The 18340-nt window shown below is 37.6% G+C and overlaps 4 protein-coding genes across 5 annotated transcripts; 3 read left to right on the top strand and 1 right to left on the bottom strand.

The window, feature by feature from the left end:
* Positions 1-236: 236 nt before the first annotated feature.
* On the top strand, positions 237-16927 carry LOC114757310 (rhamnogalacturonate lyase-like). Of its 2 annotated transcripts, XM_028946314.1 has the most exons (16): positions 237-354; positions 13087-13142; positions 13231-13352; positions 13457-13516; positions 13720-13839; positions 13940-14059; positions 14181-14322; positions 14426-14608; positions 14719-14874; positions 15014-15120; positions 15234-15324; positions 15416-15557; positions 15643-15799; positions 15980-16096; positions 16199-16325; positions 16420-16927. In XM_028946314.1, exons 2-16 carry the CDS (start codon positions 13101-13103, stop codon positions 16669-16671), a joined length of 1938 nt encoding a protein of 645 aa, XP_028802147.1. In that variant the 5' UTR covers positions 237-354; positions 13087-13100; the 3' UTR covers positions 16672-16927. The 2 variants fall into 2 exon arrangements, with proteins under 2 accessions (XP_028802147.1, XP_028802146.1); XM_028946313.1 differs by lacking the exon at positions 237-354 and having other exon boundaries at positions 13054-13142.
* On the top strand, positions 274-5758 carry LOC114757311 (probable rhamnogalacturonate lyase C). The gene is made up of 15 exons (XM_028946315.1): positions 274-410; positions 499-620; positions 715-774; positions 992-1111; positions 1213-1332; positions 1470-1611; positions 1715-1897; positions 2008-2163; positions 2268-2374; positions 4086-4176; positions 4268-4409; positions 4495-4651; positions 4840-4956; positions 5083-5209; positions 5304-5758. The coding sequence occupies exons 1-15, from the start codon at positions 369-371 to the stop codon at positions 5553-5555; spliced, it is 1938 nt and encodes a 645-aa protein (XP_028802148.1). The 5' UTR covers positions 274-368; the 3' UTR covers positions 5556-5758.
* Positions 10224-12470, top strand: LOC114757321 (uncharacterized). Its single transcript, XM_028946327.1, has 8 exons — positions 10224-10267; positions 10486-10551; positions 10668-10758; positions 10857-10998; positions 11186-11346; positions 11534-11646; positions 11959-12082; positions 12194-12470. Exons 1-8 carry the CDS (start codon positions 10224-10226, stop codon positions 12452-12454), a joined length of 1002 nt encoding a protein of 333 aa, XP_028802160.1. The 3' UTR covers positions 12455-12470.
* Positions 16928-17113: 186 nt separating the features above from the next.
* LOC114757258 (uncharacterized) lies at positions 17114-17709 on the bottom strand. Its single transcript, XM_028946252.1, has 2 exons — positions 17457-17709; positions 17114-17351 (listed from the first exon to the last, which is right to left on the bottom strand). The coding sequence occupies exons 1-2, from the start codon at positions 17613-17615 to the stop codon at positions 17226-17228; spliced, it is 285 nt and encodes a 94-aa protein (XP_028802085.1). The 5' UTR covers positions 17616-17709; the 3' UTR covers positions 17114-17225.
* Positions 17710-18340: the final 631 nt, after the last annotated feature.

Genomic DNA, 18340 nt, shown 5'->3' with positions numbered 1-18340 from the left:
AGTGACCCTTGTGAAATTTAAACGGGGAACACAAGACCAACAGGCAGATTTGATATTGACTTTAATAGATTTTAGATCGCATTTTCTTTCTGTTTCGCTATTCAGTGTTGGCACGCATATATTTAATGCCGTTTGTTTCCCCAGAACATCAAAACGCACTCGGCTACATTAGCGACAGAGTAAAGAAATAACCATGAAACCCCACAATAAAGGACACAATGCTTAGCCTTTGGTTGAAGAAAACCAAACCAAACCAAACAGAAGCTTAATTAAAAAGAGACCTTAAAAACATAACATGTAAAGTCAGGTTAATGAGGGCTCTTGGAGAATAAAAAGAGTTTGTATCGAGCAAAGATCGATTATTCACCATGTCAACGCAAGGAGTTCAGCTGCATATAGGAGACAGTCATGTAGGAAACCATTTGCTTCTTTCAACTTTTTGATATCTCATAGCAAATCAAGCTGTTTTGAGTCGTCGATGTATTATTTGAATTGCAGGTGGTGATGGATAATGGCATAGTGAAAGTGTACTTGTCCAAACCGGGAGGATTTGTCACAAGAATACAATATAATGGCGTTGATAATCTGCTCGAAGTTCTTAACCAAAGAGATAACAGAGGGTACGCACACACAGGACACGTAAAGCTTTAGACCTGTTTTTGTTCTATTTTTAGTTTGTTTCTTTTCATGCATATCAAAATAATGAATTCTTAGATACTGGGACGTCGTTTGGAGCGAAGAAGGAAGTACAGGAACCACCGGGACGTTCGAACGGTATGTAAATTTTGCCTCTTTGATTCCGCATCTTACTATTTCCACACTCCATAAAATCAGAAAGAAAGCAGAAGCTATGATGAAAACAGAAAAAAGTTATATAATTTACTCTTCCGTTCTTTTCCACTCCAAATATAGACGTACGCGTTTCTAACTCTTTCCCTGGTTATGAGCTGGTTTAAATCAAGACATGATGAATATCGGCTATGACTTGCAGCGTCATCGGAACAAGTTTCAGAGTGATGGTGGAAAATGAGGAACTGGTGGAGATCTCATTTACGAGAACGTGGGATCCATCTCTGAAGGGAAAGTTTTCGGCATTAAATATAGACAAGAGGTATTCCTATATACTCCGTTGATTGAACTTATTGCTCGATAATTGTGGATACAGTGATACTCTATGATGATAATTACATTAACGACTCCGATGCACTGCAGGTATATCATGCTTCGCAATTCCCCCGGCTTCTACTCATACGCCATTTTTGAGCACCTAGAAGAGTGGCCCGCTTTCAACATACCCCAGATCAGGATCGTCTTCAAACTGAGAAAAGACAGGTATTTTACTTGTCACGTACGTAACCTTTTGCATCACCCGTGACCTTTTTCCCTAGTACTCAACATGTTAAATGTGTGTGTGTGTGTGTGTGTGTGTGTGTGTAAAGATAAATGAAAGAGTATCTTTACTTTTGTAGGTATCATTACATGGCCGTAGCGGATAATAGGCAAAGATTCATGCCACTTCCAGACGATAGATTACCAGGAAGAGGAAAAGAACTTGCTCCCCCAGAAGCAGTTTTACTTGTGAATCCTATAGAGCCAGAGTTCAAGGGGGAGGTAGTACTTATTCCAATGTGTTTCTCTATTTATTGACCGATTATTAGTAGAAAAGCAATTATGCTTCTGCGCGATTAATAGAATTTGTTAATGAGTGATTAAGGTGGATGACAAGTATCAGTACTCGAGTGAAAACAAAGATCTGAAGGTGCATGGGTGGATAAGCTCCGAAAAAGAAATCGAAGCTCCCATGGGGTTCTGGGTAATCATACCTAGCAATGAATTCCGATCAGGGGGACCCGTTAAACAGAACCTCACCTCTCATGTGGGCCCCATCAGCCTCGCTGTAAGTCAACGTAATAGGGCATTTAATTTGAATTCCTACACGGTTATTACTTTATTATCGAGCTTTCAAGGACCGAAACAAAATGCCTTGCCCTGTTTTTGGTGTGTCAGATGTTCTTAAGTGCTCATTATGCTGGGGAGGATCTAGTTCTAAAACTCAAACCGAATGAGCCTTGGAAGAAAGTATTCGGGCCAATCTTTGTGTATCTGAACACTTTGTCGGATGATCAAGACATACGATGGCTCTGGGAGGATGCCAAAGATCAGGTTTCTTTAGCAGACGAACTTTATTGCACTTTTTAGTTTCTTTCAAGCAGATAGTGATAACAATGAAATCCCGCTAACTGAGACGCCCCAAATCGGCCTTTTAGATGACGAAGCAAGTTCAAAGTTGGCCTTATGATTTTCCAGCTTCAGAGGAATATCAGAAGTCTGACCAACGAGGCAGTGTTTGTGGCACACTGCAAGTCCGAGACAGGTAATATAACATCGAACTCCCACATTATCATTGCCCCACAGGATCTCTAGTCCTTATTTTTTAGGATCAAGGTACACCCAGCACTCCGAATTATTTTTTTAGGTACGTCTAATAATTTTTGATGTATCTATATCCCAAACTGACAGAAACATAATGTTTGACTGTTAACGCGTGACTCAGCTCTAATTTGGCCAAAATAATCTTAGCTAGCTACACACATAAACTGATGACGTGGCTTTTGTTTTTAAAAGAAATTATTAAGCTCTCCAAATTAAATATCTTAGTAGACGGTGACTTCTACAAGGACGATGAAAGACAACGGCAACTCTGGTGAGAACGATGGTGGATGTTGGCTCTTCGTTTTCTCCTTCGTCCTTCAATCTGCGGGTATGTTTGGATTAGCGTTGGGCAAAACTGACTTCTAACCTAACTGACTTTTGTAACTGAAGTTAGAGTAAAAGTGAGTTAGTGTAATGCAATTTATGTTTGGATAGATGCTTTTAAAAAGTCAGTTGAAAAAGTTAAAAGTTGTTTGGATGATTAATAGAAAAGTTAGTTTAGTTGTAAAATGACTGAAAAGGATATGGAGTAGTGTTTGAAATTTTATATTTTTAATATGATAATAATTTAAAGAGACACGTAAAATTATTATGATAAAATATAAATAGTTTATTTGTAAAATTATAAAATAAAAATATTTGTTACAGAGAAAATTTGAAAATATATTGTAGATAATTAATTAAATATACATAATGAACAAACATGAATATAAATTAAAATTTATTTGGTCTCTAATTAAAGTAAATAGAATCACACAACTAATTAGATCGTAAGCTTTGCACAATTTTTCCACAAGTCAGTTAGAAAAGTTGATCCAGATTGTGTTGGATAAGTCAATTAGAAAAGTTACTTTTTTTCATAAGTCAGTTAGAAACGAAGTTCAATCCAAACAATCTTCTGAGCTGCAATAAGCCACAAACCTCAGTTTCATGCTTTTCCGTGTGTTTTGGCATTCCAAACGGCAATCCAAACAAGCCCTACAATGGTATAAAACTGAGGAGTTTCCTTTTAGTGGTGCCACACTGCACAGTGCTACTCCCTAACGTCAACATTTCAAATCCCTCTGATGGCGTCGCTACTCTCCCGCCATCCTTTCTGCCACTGCCAACCACCAGCACTCTCTCCGATGAACCTGATCTCCCCAAGTAGTACTGATGATCAACAAGATGATTGCGTGCTTGGATATTATTCTCCAACACGAAGCCGTAACTGTGAACTTTTCTATTTAGGTTACTCGTTCTCCATTGCAGTCGGTATCAAATTTCTACCAAAGATGTCAAGGAGTGGAGTCAAGGCACCTCCTTGGAGTCCTAGTTGGCAAAGATGCCAATTCCCGATCCAAAGTAGGCCTACCGCATCGTTCACCAGATTTATGGTTCGTCCCACTACAACTACCTATGTGTCAACCATGTAGGATATTTGGGGTCAATTTTGAGCTGAGTCATGGAATTAACAGTCAAACATAACATTTCTGTCAACCTGAGATATGAGTACATCATATTAATTAGTTTAGAACACTAGAGACACGAAAAATTACTTTAGGATACTGGACGCAGAGAAAATAGTTTAGGATACTGGTCGCACCTTAATCCTATTTTTTATAATAAGTTAAAAGGGTTGATATGAAGCTGTGAAAAGTAACCATGTTCAGGTGTCGGAGTGACGATTATATAATGGCACAAGGTGCATATGTAGGACTAGCCCCACCTGGGGATGCCGAATCATGGCAGAGAGAATGCAAGGTGACCAAAGATCGTTCCCATTGGTTCATGAAATGAAATACTTTGATTACATATACAACTGTAGTGATCAAGCTGCAATGTTTGAGATCAGGGATACCAATTCTGGACAAGAACAGACGAGGAAGGCTGCTTCTCCATTAACAACATACGAAGTGGGGATTATAATCTCTATGCATGGGTTCCTGGTTTCATCGGAGAATACTGGAACAATGTTGTCCTCACCATCACCCCAGGTTCTTTCATTTAATTCTTCATGGGCATGAGTCATTTATACAGGTGTATGATGTGGTCTGTTAATGTTGTATGAGCACTATGCAGGTTGTGAAATCAATGTTGGTGACATTGTCTATGAGCCCCCAAGAGATGGTCCCACCCTATGGGAGATAGGCATTCCTAATCGCTCTGCTGCTGAATTCTGTGTTCCTGATCCTGATCCGATGTACATAAACAAGCTATATGTCAACCATCCAGATAAGTCAGTCCCTGTCTGAGTCTTTGCGGACACTGCTTATTTGCGTATAGATAAGAAAATTCAGTTATTATAGTTAGCTTACGTTGGCGTTATTACAGAAGGCGATGTACACTCTGATGCTGCACTCTGCACGTAAACTCAATCTCAAAAGTTTCAAAATTCATTGGGCTTTTTGTTGACAACATTTGCAGGTTTAGGCAGTATGGCTTGTGGGAAAGGTACACAGAACTATATCCAAAGGAAGATTTGGTTTATACAGTCGGTTTTAGTGAGTATAGAAACGATTGGTTCTTTGCACAAGTCACCAGGTCTAGTTCCTTATGACTGCTTATAGTTCCTTTCTTTTGGGAACCTAGATAGCTCAAAAAAAAAAAAACATATACCTCTGTTTTTATATTTTTACGGAAAAGTTGGTACTGATGAATGAAATACAGGAAGGAAGATGATGGAACTTACCAAGGCACTACTTGGCAAATTAAGTTCAAGCTTGATAACGTGGTAGGAGGTGGGACGTATAGGTTAAGACTGGCACTCGCAACTGCAAATGCAGCCGAATTACAGGTTCATAATCTTACCAAAAAAAGATTTTCGCTTGTTCCTGAAATATACCATGAATTGGATGAGTGATTTCAGCTTCTGTTAATCTAACTTATAGGTTAGAGTTAATGATCCGAAGCAAAACCCTCCTCTATTCACGACTGGTTTGATTGGAAAGGACAACACAATTGCTAGGCATGGAGTCCATGGACTCTACAGGCTATACAGCATTGGCGTGTCGGGTCGTTTTCTGATCAAAGGCGATAATACTTTATATCTCACGCAGGCTGCTGCTACTGGTCCTTTCGAAGGGATCATGTATGACTATATACGCTTTGAAAGCCCACAAGCCACAAGTTCCCCTTCATAGGAGAAAATTAAAATGACAATGAAGACGTGTTTGTTTAAACAGTGTGACCATGTTCGACTAGACAACCTCAGTGATGGAGATTACGAATTCTTTACAATGTTCCATTTTCTTGCTGCAATTATTTGGCTTTTGTTTGTCCCTTTTTGTTTCTCAGCTTCCACTGACCCAGACAGTCTAATTCTACCGAGATCAAATATCTTATATTTCTCCGATGATCAAATATCTTATACTACCTCCAGTCCTTAATATAAAATCCTGTTTGATTTTTATTTTGGTCCTAAATATAAGATCCCAATCCACTTTGTCTCTCATATTTATATATTTTTTTCCAAAGTAACCCTTCTAACAATGATAGTTCTAGTCAATACACTTAATTAACAAGGATATTTTAGGAAAGACAATACTTATTTAGGATAAATAACTAACTTAACTTATTTTCTTAATCTCTTCAAATTAGTTAATTGACTCTTATAATTAGGACCGGAGGTAGTATTTCTCCAATGATCAAATATCCAAATATTTCTCTGATGTCCTTTTTCCCCTTGCTCGCGTGTTGCACCGTTTCATAAGAGTGACGAGATCCATTTTTTCTGTTTTTCAATCAGAATAATTTCATAATTTTTTTTAGTAAGCATATTTTTTCCTAACCATTAATAGGGTCAAATCTAGAATTGGTAATACGGGCCAACCCGGGCTTAGGTTGGCAAAATGCCATCCCATCAAGGTGCGGGTTACTTTAACTCGTGAGTTGGCGGGCTAGCCTGCTTTTTTTTTTTTTTTTAAGTTTTCATATAATTCTTAATATATTATACAATGTAATTAAAATATTTTGATCCTCAGATTCTACATGAGCAATTAAACATTGTCTTATTCATATCATTATATATATAATTAAACACTTTATATGTTTGTGACTATGTGTAGTTATATAAAGAACATCGTTCATTTTTTATTTTTCATTTATTTGTCCCGTTACTATGCAAGCCTTTATAAGATTAAATAAACATGTGATACTTATATATATATATACATAAAATATCTACTTAATTAATTTGGATAAGAAAACTAGTTAAATTAATTATTTATAAAAAATATGTGTTATTTTTTTAAAAATATCTTCTTAAATTATAAATTAATTTTCACATTATTTTATTATAACCCCCTACTCAAATTCAAGATTTCAAATTAAACTCTACCTATATAATAATAGTTTTTATTAAAAAAAATATTAAGGCGGGTTGGTATTTACTAAGGTGTGGATTATTTCAACCCGCACAGTTTTAAGCCTGCACTGTCACGGGTTGGCTTGTATCTATACTACCAGCCGCTTTCCCACTTCTAGTCAAATCCACGTCCACAAAATTAACACCATCTAACCCTATCATAGTCTTTGTAAGTATTTTCGAAAAAAAAAAGGGCAACTAAAAGGATTCGCAACTAAAAACAAAATTAAAGCAGGGGACTTTTCCGGATTTTTTTTCCCGCTAACGACGGATAGAAAGGACGGAGGTTTTACTGTACGAAAAATTACAATGATTTGAGAGTGTTTGAGTTATCGTAAAATTATTTTTAAAACTATAATTTAGTTTTCATTTAAAAACCTCCTAACTGGGTTTTGGTCGCTTCCGCAGCGTGTGCAGCCGCTACCTTCATCTTCTCAGTCTCGAGCTCCGCTGCGGATGCTTCTTCCTCATTTCTCGCCTTTATCATCTTTGTCTGCTTTGGTTAACACAAAGACGGCATGTAATAATGGTAAAAGAGAGAGAGGCAAAGAAATTACATCCGAATGAGAGGAGAAAAGAAGTTTTAAGACCTGACCGATGAAGAAGGCTTTTACATATGTGAGGCCTTCCTGCAAAGAAGCTACGAATAGTAAGCAGTTTTTCTTCTGGCGAGATCCGAACGAAGTCGTCTTGTGCTTTCGCTCTGAGTTCATCGTCGACGCTGGGGATGAAGAACCGATCTCTTTTATGGATTAGAGGCACCCAGAAGAATCATGAGCGAGCAAGCAACTTCGGAAAAGGATGCACCAGACACGTCCGTGTTATTTCATCACGTGGCTGTTGTTTGCTTTATCCCCGTCCTTATTTGTTTTGGTTTTCGTAAATTTTTTTAATAATAATAGAATAATTTATAACTCATATGTACTGTACTGCTTGTTTTTTTCATTTATCATCCCACCTGTATAAGGGCTCTGTTAACATCCTCACACGCACTACTTTATTCTTGATATAAAAATTTATTTAATTTTTATTTAATTGTAAATATAAAATTTTAATCTATTTTATTTTTTATGTTTATTTATTTTTTACTTAGATGGTCCTTTTAATAATAGTAATTATAGCCAATACACTTAATTAGTAAAGATATTTTAAAAAACATAACAATTATTTATTACAAATAACTAATCCAACTAACTTTCTTAATCTATGCAAATAAGTCAACTAGCTTTTATATTAAGGACCAGAGTTAGTATAAAATTCTCATGTACTCTCTTCTATCCTCAATATAAGATTCAGTTGATTTAATTTGGAGAGCATAAAAAGTTATTTAAATTAGTTATTTGTAGTAAATAAATCTTATCTTTCTTAAAATACCCTTATTAATCATATGTATTGGAATTACTTATTGATGTAACTCCTTAATATATGCAATTACTACAAAAATTATTTTAATACGAAATAGATAAATATTGGAGATAACATAAATTGAAGTCTTATATTTATGACCAAAATGAATGTCAAACTAACTCTTATACTACCTTTGGTCTTTAATATAAGAACTCATTTGACTTTTATTTTAGTCCTAAATATAAGATCTCAATCTACTTTGTATGTCATATTTATCTTTTTTTCTCTCAAGATAATCCTTATAATAAAGGTAATTTTAGCCAATATACTTGATTAGAAAAAATATTTTACTCAAATTAGTTAATTGGTTCTTGTATTAATGATAAAAGGGAGATAGTATAAGATTTGAGTAAGTTTTTATTTCACTTAAAAATATCTCTATTATGCAGCTTTTCTAAAACGCAAACAATATAATTATGCAGTGAGATCCATCGTTAAGGCGATTTTTGTAAAGCTCTTTCTTTCAGTGATAGGGATCTTTTGGTTTTTAAGTTTATGGCAATGGTTTGTAACTATGAATCTCTCTTGACATTTTTTTTTTTCCTGAAAATTCTGACGTCTATGGGGTGTCACGTGATGCGGATGAGAGAAAAGGAACAACAAAAATGAAAATCCTATGCGAGGAGATAAACGTCATTGCATCTCAATCTCCACCATCGCACTAGATAAACGTCATTTTCACATACCTTAATTCTATGGCCAATGGACTTAATTGTCAAAATCCCTCTTACAACCCTTCCGCGTGATGACAAGATGATTTGGGCTCCTGCAAAGGATGGGATCTATAGCGTCAAAGCAGGGTATAGAGTAAAAGTTGCTACTTCTGAAAGCAAAAAAGGAATAGCTCGAGCATCAACATCTGGGAAAGTGGACACTAGAATCTGGTCCACAGTCTGGAAACTGAAAGTTATGCCCAAAATACAGAACTTTATCTGGAGAATTTTAAACAATGCACTGGCCTCAAAAGAAGCTTTATTCAAGAGAAATTGTGCTCCAAATCCCGTTTGCCCTGTGTGCGGTGATGAAACTGAATCCCTTGAACACTTATTTCTGCTATGTGATTGGGTCAAGGCTGCTTGGTTTGGCTGGCCCTATGGGAATCCACGTCTCTCCTAGAAATATCAAAAGCATGGGACTCTGGCTGGAAGAGATACTAATGATTAGAGATCCTGACTTTGATTACAGTAAGGCGTACGTGGCCTCTATGCTATGGGTTATATGGAAGCTGAGATGCCGTATGGTCTTTGAACAAAACGTTCCGAACCCTTCAGAAGCCATAGAAAAGACGAATAGAACCATAGAGGAGTTCTGGGAAGCAAAATCTCTGCTTCCAAAGGCACCCAACTTGGTGGATACCGAAACAATCTACAAGTGGAGGAAACCGCAAAGTAATACTATCAAGATAAATTGTGATGGGGCCTTCTGTGAGAAAAATGGGAAAGCAGGTATAGGAATTGTTTGCAGAAACTCTGAGGGCCTGCTGATCAAGGGCTGGGCAGAAAAAGTGAGGGCTTACTCTGCCTTCCACGCTGAGATGCTGGCAATAGGTAAGGCAGCCAAATTAGTTGCTGAGTGGAAATGGCAATCTGTAATTATTGAAACGGACTGTCATGATCTCTATAAAGCTGTGAGCCTGTACTCCTTTCGTCACTGCCCATGGAGTCTTCATGGACTGCTGAATGAAATCACTGATCTTGTGCAAGAACGAAGTTTTGTCTCCTTCTCTCTCATTCCCCGAGAGGGCAATTCTGCAGCTGATTGTTTGGCTGCTTTGGCTTCAAGGGAGGTGGGACCTAACGGTCTGATCACTGAATCTCCACCTCCTCTAGCTACTATCATCCTTCGTGAAGCACAGGCCTTTGATGGTGTGTATCGTGACCGGCGGAGCTTGGAGGCCGAAAGGGAGGGAATTGGCTAATGTTATTTATGTCTTTATTAGCTCCCTGTGTTTGTTGTCGGTTATTGCTTTCTTTATTCCGTGTTGAACTCCCTGTTTTTATATTTCTATGAATGCCTCTTTGCTGGTCAAAAAAAAAAAATGGAGAAAGCCCGACCATGTTGTGGAAAGACGCGAAACAGCAGGTTCTCTTGTTCATTATTTTCCATTTTCCTGTCCGCATGTTAAATGCAACGTTCTTTGTCACGGAAGAACTCCAATAGATAAAAATAAAATTGCAGACAATGAAGTTGAAAGCTGGCCCTATGCATTTCCAGCTTCAGAACACTTTCCCTCATCTGACCAACGAGGCAAGGTTAAAGGCAGATTACTGGCATATGATCTCTTCACAGTCATAATACAGTTGTTTCTCTCTGTTCCTCGTAGTTCTTAGTATCGATGAATGCTTTTCAGCAACCAAAAGAAAAAAGTATTGGCACATGATTTACTGTCTTTGTCCCACTAACTATATTTCTTTACCTCATTCTACATGTATGTATATGTGTAAAATCTTCATCTTAATCAGTGAACTTAAACTTTGAATAGGTTTATCACGGATGGGTGCGTCCCAGCGAGTGGGGCTTATGTGGGATTGGCTGCCGTAGGAGATGCCGGATCTTGGCAGATAGAATGCAAGGTGATATTTCAGTTCCTTTGTTTTTCTGTTCTAAAGCGAAGAACTGAAATCTTGCGCCACACAGAAGGAAACTAATACGAGTTGGTATGTGTTAGCAGGGTTATCAGTTTTGGACCATCACTGATGATAAAGGCTACTTCACAATCACTGACATACGGCCCGGGCAATATAATCTTTACTCCTGGGTCACTGGGTTTATCGGCGATTATCGATATAACAATGTCATTAACATAACCTCAGGTCTGATACATATATTTTCTCTCAGTCATGGTTCATGAGCACTTAAAAGAGTCTGTTTGGGAGAATTGGAAAGTGAACCATGTGTTGCTCTCCCTTTTCCCATAACTGAAATAGTTAAGATTCTCAAATATACCGTGTTGTTATACTAAAGTCTAAGATCATTGAATGGGACAAATATGTAAAGTAGGTTGTGAAGATGATGTGGGAGAACTTGTTTATGAGCCTCCAAGAGATGGCCCTACACTGTGGGAAATAGGAACCCCTGATCGCTCTGCAGCTGAATTCTATATCCCAGATCCAAATCCCAAGTACATTAACAGACTTTATGTCAATCATCCAGATAGGTTAGTTTCCTTACCAATTGAAATAATAGTTATGATTAAACAGAAGGTGTGTATCTTTCCTATTTTACCACAGAATGTTCTCTCTTTCGCTGGGGTTTATGAACTGTTGGTCCGCCATTATCACTTGAATCTTCTTTTGACTTCGGTAAAAGGGAGAAATATGCATCACAGTCCCTAAATTTGGCAGGTAGAGGCAATATGGATTGTGGGAGAGGTATGCAGAATTGTATCCAAATGAAGACTTGGTCTACACCGTAGGAGTCAGTGACTACAAGAAAGATTGGTTCTTTGCTCAAGTTAATAGGTAATTCTCTTCCACTCCGTCTTCCAACTTTTTAATGAAGAGCTGTGAAATGCAGCTAAAGACACATTTTACTTGAAGGCAAATTTGGTAATGTCTATATTTTACTACAGTAAAACTAGTTCATGCGTTCACAGTGAGACAGAGGGGAAGTAATAAATGAGTATAATTATAATATGAGCCCTATACATTATACATAATCAGATTTTTTTTTTTGGCATCGTTATTTTTTCAAATGCATAAATGTGTGAAATATGAATAGAGGAAATATTGTCCTTTTGGTAGTGTATCAAAAAAATTGTTGCCACTGCGCAGGAAGAAAGATAACAACACATGCCAAGAAACCACATGGCGAATTAATTTCAAACTCGATAATGTGAATACGAATGGGACCTACAAATTGCTGGCTCTGGCGTCTGTGCACTCTGCTGAGCTGCAAGTATATATCACTTCATACTAAATTTTTCCACAGAGCTCTGTGCATATCTCTTCATGCTTACAAATTCACAATTCTTTTTTTTTTTTTTTCGGGTTTAATTGTTCTTGTCAGATTCGGGTAAATAACTCAGAAGCAAACCCACCTTTGTTCTGGAGTGGAGAGATTGGAAAGGAGAACACGATAGCTAGGCATGGAATTCACGGGCTGTACTGGCTGTTCAACGTTGATGTACAAGGCACTCTACTTGTGCAGGGGAACAATAGCTTTTTTCTAAAGCAAACAAGAAACACAAGTCCTTTTCAAGGGATTTTGTATGATTATGTTCGCTTAGAAGGGCCCTCTTCTATAACTAGTAATGATCGTAATATATGATCTTCGTCCGTAATATTCGTTAGTTTTTTATTATTATAAAAATCAATTTGTTGATCCTGTGCTTGGAAAGCCGTGAGAGCTGCAAGTGCTGCCTTAATTCTTTTTCCTGACAAACGTTAAATTTGTGGTTTTCACCGAAAATCACATGCCAAACAGCCTGCAATTCTCTGCCTTCACTTTTTTCCCCCTGAAGCCTGCCGAGACTAGTCGGTTTCTAGTTTTAACGGGAAATCACATGCCAAACAGCTTTACCTAAGTACATGTGAGAACAATTCTCATCACACCAAGAATCTTGAGGAACTCATAACTTCGAGTTTTGTGTGTTTAATTATTGTAAATTATTTAATCCATTTAAGCTATTTAAGTTTCAACATTATGTGCCAAACAAGTGAATCAGGATTGAATTATAAGTCCATCAACCCTTGGTAGTTCAGCTTATTGTATCCTCTATTTAAAGTTAAGTCCAGGCTCAGTCGCCATCCGTTTTCTATCGTCCAGCTATTCTTTTCCTTTATATATTGTTTGGATCTTCACTCTCGTCCACAAACTGAAGATAAGTTTTGACTTCTAAGTTTACAAGGGAGAGAACTTAACTTCGTCGGAAGGATAAAAAGAGTTTGTATCGAGCAAAGATCGATTATTCACCATGTCAACGCAAGGAGTTCAGCTGCATATAGGAGACAGTCATGTAAGAAACCATTTGCTTCTTTCAACTTTTTGATATCTCATAGCAAATCAAGCTGTTTTGAGTCGTCGATGTATTATTTGAATTGCAGGTGGTGATGGATAATGGCATAGTGAAAGTATACTTATCCAAACCGGGAGGATTTGTCACAAGAATACAATATAATGGCGTTGATAATCTGCTTGAAGTTCTTGACCAAAGAGATAACAGAGGGTATATTTACACACACACACACAGGACACGTACAGCTTTAGACCTGTTTTTGTTCTATTTTTAGTTTGTTTCTTTTCATTCAACTCAAAATAATGAATTTTTAGATACTGGGACGTCGTTTGGAGTGAAGAAGGCAGCACAGGAACCACCGGTACATTCGAGCGGTATGTAAATTTTGCATCTTACTATTTCCGCACCCCATAAAATCAGAAAGAAAGCAGAAGCTATGATGAAAACAGAAAAAAGTTATATAATTTACTCTTCCATTCTTTTCCACTCCAAATATAGATGCATGCGTTTCTAACTCTTTCCCTGGTTATGAGCTGGTTTAAATCAAGACATGATGAATATCGGCTATGACTTGCAGCGTCATCGGAACAAGTTTCAGAGTGATAGTGGAAAATGAGGAACTGGTGGAGATCTCATTTGCAAGAACGTGGGATCCATCTCTGAAGGGAAAGCTTTCGGCATTAAATATAGACAAGAGGTATTCCTATAAATTCCGTTGATTGAACTTATTGCTCATAATTGTGGATACAGGAATACTCTATGATGATAATTACATTAACGACTCCGATGCACTGCAGGTATATCATGCTTCGTAATTCCCCAGGCTTCTACTCATACGCCATTTTTGAGCACCTAGAAGAGTGGCCCGCTTTCAACATACCCCAGATAAGGATCGTCTTCCAACTGAGAAAAGACAGGTATTTTACTTGTCACGTGCGTAACCTTTTGCATCACCCGTGACCTTTTTCCCTAGTACTCAACATGTTATATGTGTATGTGTGTGTAAAGATAAATGAAAGAGTATCTTTACTTTTGTAGGTATCATTACATGGCCGTAGCGGATAATAGGCAAAGATTCATGCCACTTCCAGACGATAGATTACCAGGAAGAGGAAAAGAACTTGCTCCCCCAGAAGCAGTTTTACTTGTGAATCCTATAGAGCCAGAGTTCAAGGGGGAGGTAGTGCTTATTCCAATGTGTTCCTCTATTTATTGACCGATTATTAGCAGAAAAGCAATTATGCTTCTGCGCGATTAATAGAATTTGTTAATGAGTGATTAAGGTGGATGACAAGTATCAGTACTCGAGTGAAAACAAAGATCTGAAGGTGCATGGGTGGATAAGCTCCGAAAAAGAAATCGAAGCTCCCATGGGGTTCTGGGTAATCATACCTAGCAATGAATTCCGATCAGGGGGACCCGTTAAGCAGAACCTCACCTCTCATGTGGGCCCCTTTAGCCTCGCTGTAAGTCAACGTAATAGAGCATTTAATTTTAGTTCCTGCACGGTTATTACTTTATTATCGAGCTTTCAAGGACCGAAACAAAATGCCTTGCCCTGTTTTTGGTGTGTCAGATGTTCTTAAGTGCTCATTATGCTGGGGAGGATCTAGTTCTAAAACTCAAACCGAATGAGCCTTGGAAGAAAGTATTCGGGCCAATCTTTGTGTATCTGAACACTTTGTCGGATGATAAAGACATACGATGGCTCTGGGAGGATGCCAAAGATCAGGTTTCTTTAGCAGACAAAATTTATTTGGTCTAAACAGAAAAAAAGCAGACCAACTTTATTGCACTTTTTAGTTTCTTTCAAGCAGAAAATTATAACAATGAAATCCCGCTAACTGAGGCTCCCCAAATCGGCCTTTTAGATGACGAAGCAAGTTCAAAGTTGGCCGTATGATTTTCCAGATTCAGAGGATTATCAGAAGTCTGACCAACGAGGCAGTGTTTGCGGCACACTACGAGTCCGAGACAGGTAATATAACATCGAACTCCCACATTATCATTGCCCCACAGGATCTCAAGTTCTTATTTTTTATAATTAGTTAAAAGGGTTGATATGAAGCTGTGAAAAGCAACGATTTTCAGGTGCCGGAGTGACGATTATATAATGGCACAAGGTGCATATGTAGGACTAGCCCCACCTGGAGACGCCGGGTCATGGCAGAGAGAATGCAAGGTGACCAAAGATCGTTCCCATTGGTTCATGAAATGAAATACTTTGATTACATATACAACTGTAGTGATCATGCTGCGATATTTGCCATCAGGGATACCAATTCTGGACAAGAACAAACGAGGAAGGCTGCTTCTCCATTAACAACATACGAAGTGGGGATTATAATCTCTATGCATGGGTTCCTGGTTTCATCGGAGAATACTGGAACAATGTTGTCCTCACCATCACCCCAGGTTCTTTCATTTAATTCTTCATGGGCATGAGTCATTTATACAGGTGTATGATGTGGTCTGTTAATGTTGTATGAGCACTATGCAGGTTGTGAAATCAATGTTGGTGACATTGTCTATGAGCCCCCAAGAGAGGGTCCCACCGTATGGGAGATAGGCATTCCTGATCGCTCTGCTGCTGAATTCTGTGTTCCTGATCCTGATCCGATGTACATTAACAAGCTATATGTCAACCATCCAGATAAGTCAGTCCCTCTTTGCGGACGCTACTTATTTGCGTATAGATGAGAAAATTCAGTTACTTTAGTTGGCTTACGTTGGCGTTGTTACAGAAGGCGATGTACACTCTGATGTTGCACTCTGCACGTAAACTCAATCTCAAAAGTTTCAAAATTCACTGGGCTTGTTGTTAACAACATTTGCAGGTTTAGGCAGTATGGCTTGTGGGAAAAGTACACAGAACTATATCCAAAGGAAGATTTGGTTTATACAGTCGGTGTTAGTGACTATAGAAACGATTGGTTCTTTGCACAAGTCACCAGGTCTAGTTCCTTATGACTGCTTACAGTTGCTTTCTTTTGGGAACCTAGATAGCTCAAAAAAATATTTTTACAGAAAAGTTGGCACTGATGAATGAAATACAGGAAAAAAGATGATGGAACTTACCAAGGTACTACTTGGCAAATTAAGTTCAAGCTTGATAACGTGGTAGGAGGTGGGACGTATAGGTTAAGACTGGCACTCGCAACTGCAAATGCAGCCGAATTACAGGTTCATAATCTTACCAAAAAAAGATTTTCGCTTGTTCCTGAAATATACCATGAATTGGATGAGTGATTTCAGCTTCTGTTAATCTAACTTATAGGTTAGAGTTAATGATCCGAAGCAAAACCCTCCTCTCTTCACGACTGGTTTGATTGGAAAGGACAACACAATTGCTAGGCATGGAGTCCATGGACTCTACAGGCTATACAGCATTGGCGTGTCGGGTCGTTTTCTGATCAAAGGCGATAATACTTTATATCTCACGCAGGCTGCTGCTACTGGTCCTTTTGAAGGGATCATGTATGACTATATACGCTTTGAAAGCCCACAAGCCACTAGTTCCCCTTCATAAGAGAGAATTAAAATGACAATGAAGACGTGTTTGTATGAACAGTGTGACCAAGTTCAACTAAAGAACTTCGGTAATGGAGATTACGAATTCTTTACAGTGTTCCATTTTGTTGCTGCAATTATTTGGCTTTTGTTTGTCCCTTTTTGTTTCCACCCTTCCACTAACCTAGACAGTCTAATTCTACTAAGATCAAATTTCTTATATTTCTGTGATGATCAAATATCCAGATATTTCTCCGATGTCCTTTTTCCCCTCACTCGCGTGTTGCACCGTTTTATAAGAGTGATGAGATCCATTTTTTCTGTTTTTCAATCAGAATAATTTTATAATTTTTTTTAGTAACCATATTTTTTCCTAGCCATTAATAGGGTCAAATCCGAGTCCACAAAATTAACACCATCTAAGCACATCATATTCTTTGTAAGCATTTTAGAAAATAAAAGGGGCAACTAAAAAGATTCGCAACTAAAAACAGAATTAAATCAGGGGAACTTTCCGCATTTTTTTTCCGCTAACGACGAATAGAAAGGACGGAGGCTTTATTGTACGAAAAATTACAATGATTTATTGAGCTTGGTTTTGGTCGCTTCCGCAGCGTCAGCCGCCGCAACCTGCATCTTCTCAGTCTCAAGCTCCGCTACGGATGCTTCCTCCTCATTTCTCGCCTTTATCATCTTTGTCTGCTTTTGTTAACACAAAGACGGCATGTAATAATGGTAAGAGAGAGAGAGAGTCAGAGAGGCAAAGAAATTACATCCGAATGAGAGGAAAAGAAGTTTTAAGACCTGACCGATGAAGAAGGCTTTTACATATGTAAGGCCTTCCTGCAAAGAAGCTACGACAAGTAAGCAGTTTTTCTTCAGGCGAGACCCGAACGAAGTCGTCTTGTGCTTTCGCTCTGAGTTCATCGTCGACGCTGGGGATGAAGAACCGATCTCTTTCATGGTTTACTGTTTTCGGAGCTCTAGAAATTAGAGGCACCCAGAAGAATCATAAGCAAGCAACTTCGGAAAAGGATGCGCCAGACACGTCTGTGTTATTTCATCACGTGGCAGTTGTTTGCTTTATCCACGTCGTTATTTTTTTGGTTTTCGTAATTTTTTTAATAATAATAGAAATTAACATGAAAATCTAATTATAAAATATAAATCTCTGTTCGCTTAAATAATTTATAAATCGTATATACTGTATTGCTTGTTTTTTAATTTATCATCCCACGCGTGGAAGGGCTCTGTTAACAGCTACACACATATATTATCTCATATATTTCATATAAATATTTGTTTGATTTTTATTTTAATTGTAAATATAAAATTTTAATTTACTCTACCTCTTATGTTTATCTACTTTTTATCAAGATGGTCCTTGTAATAATAGTAGTTATAACCAATACACTTAATTAGTAAGATATTTTAGGAAACACAATATTTATTTATTACAAATAACTAACTTAACTAACTTTCTTAATATATTCAAATTAGTCAACTAGTTTTTATATTAAGGACCAGAATTAATATAAAATTCTCATGTACTCCCTTCTATCCTCTATATAAGATTAAGTTGATTTAATTTGGAGAGCTTAAAAAAGTTATTTAAATTAGTTACTTGTAGTAAATAAATCTTATCTTTCTTAAAATACCCTTATTAATCATATGTGTCAGAGTTACAA

The sequence above is a fragment of the Neltuma alba genome, unplaced genomic scaffold, assembly GCF_004799145.2.
Source record: "Neltuma alba isolate B1F8T4 unplaced genomic scaffold, ASM479914v2 tig00010592_pilon, whole genome shotgun sequence".
Classification (NCBI taxonomy): Eukaryota; Viridiplantae; Streptophyta; class Magnoliopsida; order Fabales; family Fabaceae; genus Neltuma; species Neltuma alba.
This window is presented reverse-complemented; position numbering and strand designations above follow the sequence as displayed.

Bases quoted from the DNA above. Each gene is read 5' to 3' on its own strand.
- LOC114757258 (XM_028946252.1), bottom strand. From the start codon at position 17,615: ATGAAAGAGATCGGTTCTTCATCCCCAGCGTCGACGATGAACTCAGAG. The intron at 17,352-17,456 runs GTCTTAAAACTT...TAACAAAAGCAG, and splicing joins AAGCCTTCTTCATCGGTCAG to ACAAAGATGATAAAGGCGAG.
- LOC114757311 (XM_028946315.1), top strand. From the start codon at position 369: ATGTCAACGCAAGGAGTTCAGCTGCATATAGGAGACAGTCAT. The intron at 1,112-1,212 runs GTATTCCTATAT...GATGCACTGCAG, and splicing joins GCATTAAATATAGACAAGAG to GTATATCATGCTTCGCAATT. The intron at 4,957-5,082 runs GTCTAGTTCCTT...AATGAAATACAG, and splicing joins TTCTTTGCACAAGTCACCAG to GAAGGAAGATGATGGAACTT.
- LOC114757310 (XM_028946314.1), top strand. From the start codon at position 13,101: ATGTCAACGCAAGGAGTTCAGCTGCATATAGGAGACAGTCAT. The intron at 13,353-13,456 runs GTATATTTACAC...ATGAATTTTTAG, and splicing joins GACCAAAGAGATAACAGAGG to ATACTGGGACGTCGTTTGGA. The intron at 14,875-15,013 runs GTTTCTTTAGCA...TCGGCCTTTTAG, and splicing joins GGGAGGATGCCAAAGATCAG to ATGACGAAGCAAGTTCAAAG.
- LOC114757321 (XM_028946327.1), top strand. From the start codon at position 10,224: ATGGAGAAAGCCCGACCATGTTGTGGAAAGACGCGAAACAGCAG. The intron at 10,759-10,856 runs GTGATATTTCAG...ATGTGTTAGCAG, and splicing joins CTTGGCAGATAGAATGCAAG to GGTTATCAGTTTTGGACCAT. The intron at 11,347-11,533 runs GTTTCCTTACCA...TTTGGCAGGTAG, and splicing joins TCAATCATCCAGATAGGTTA to AGGCAATATGGATTGTGGGA.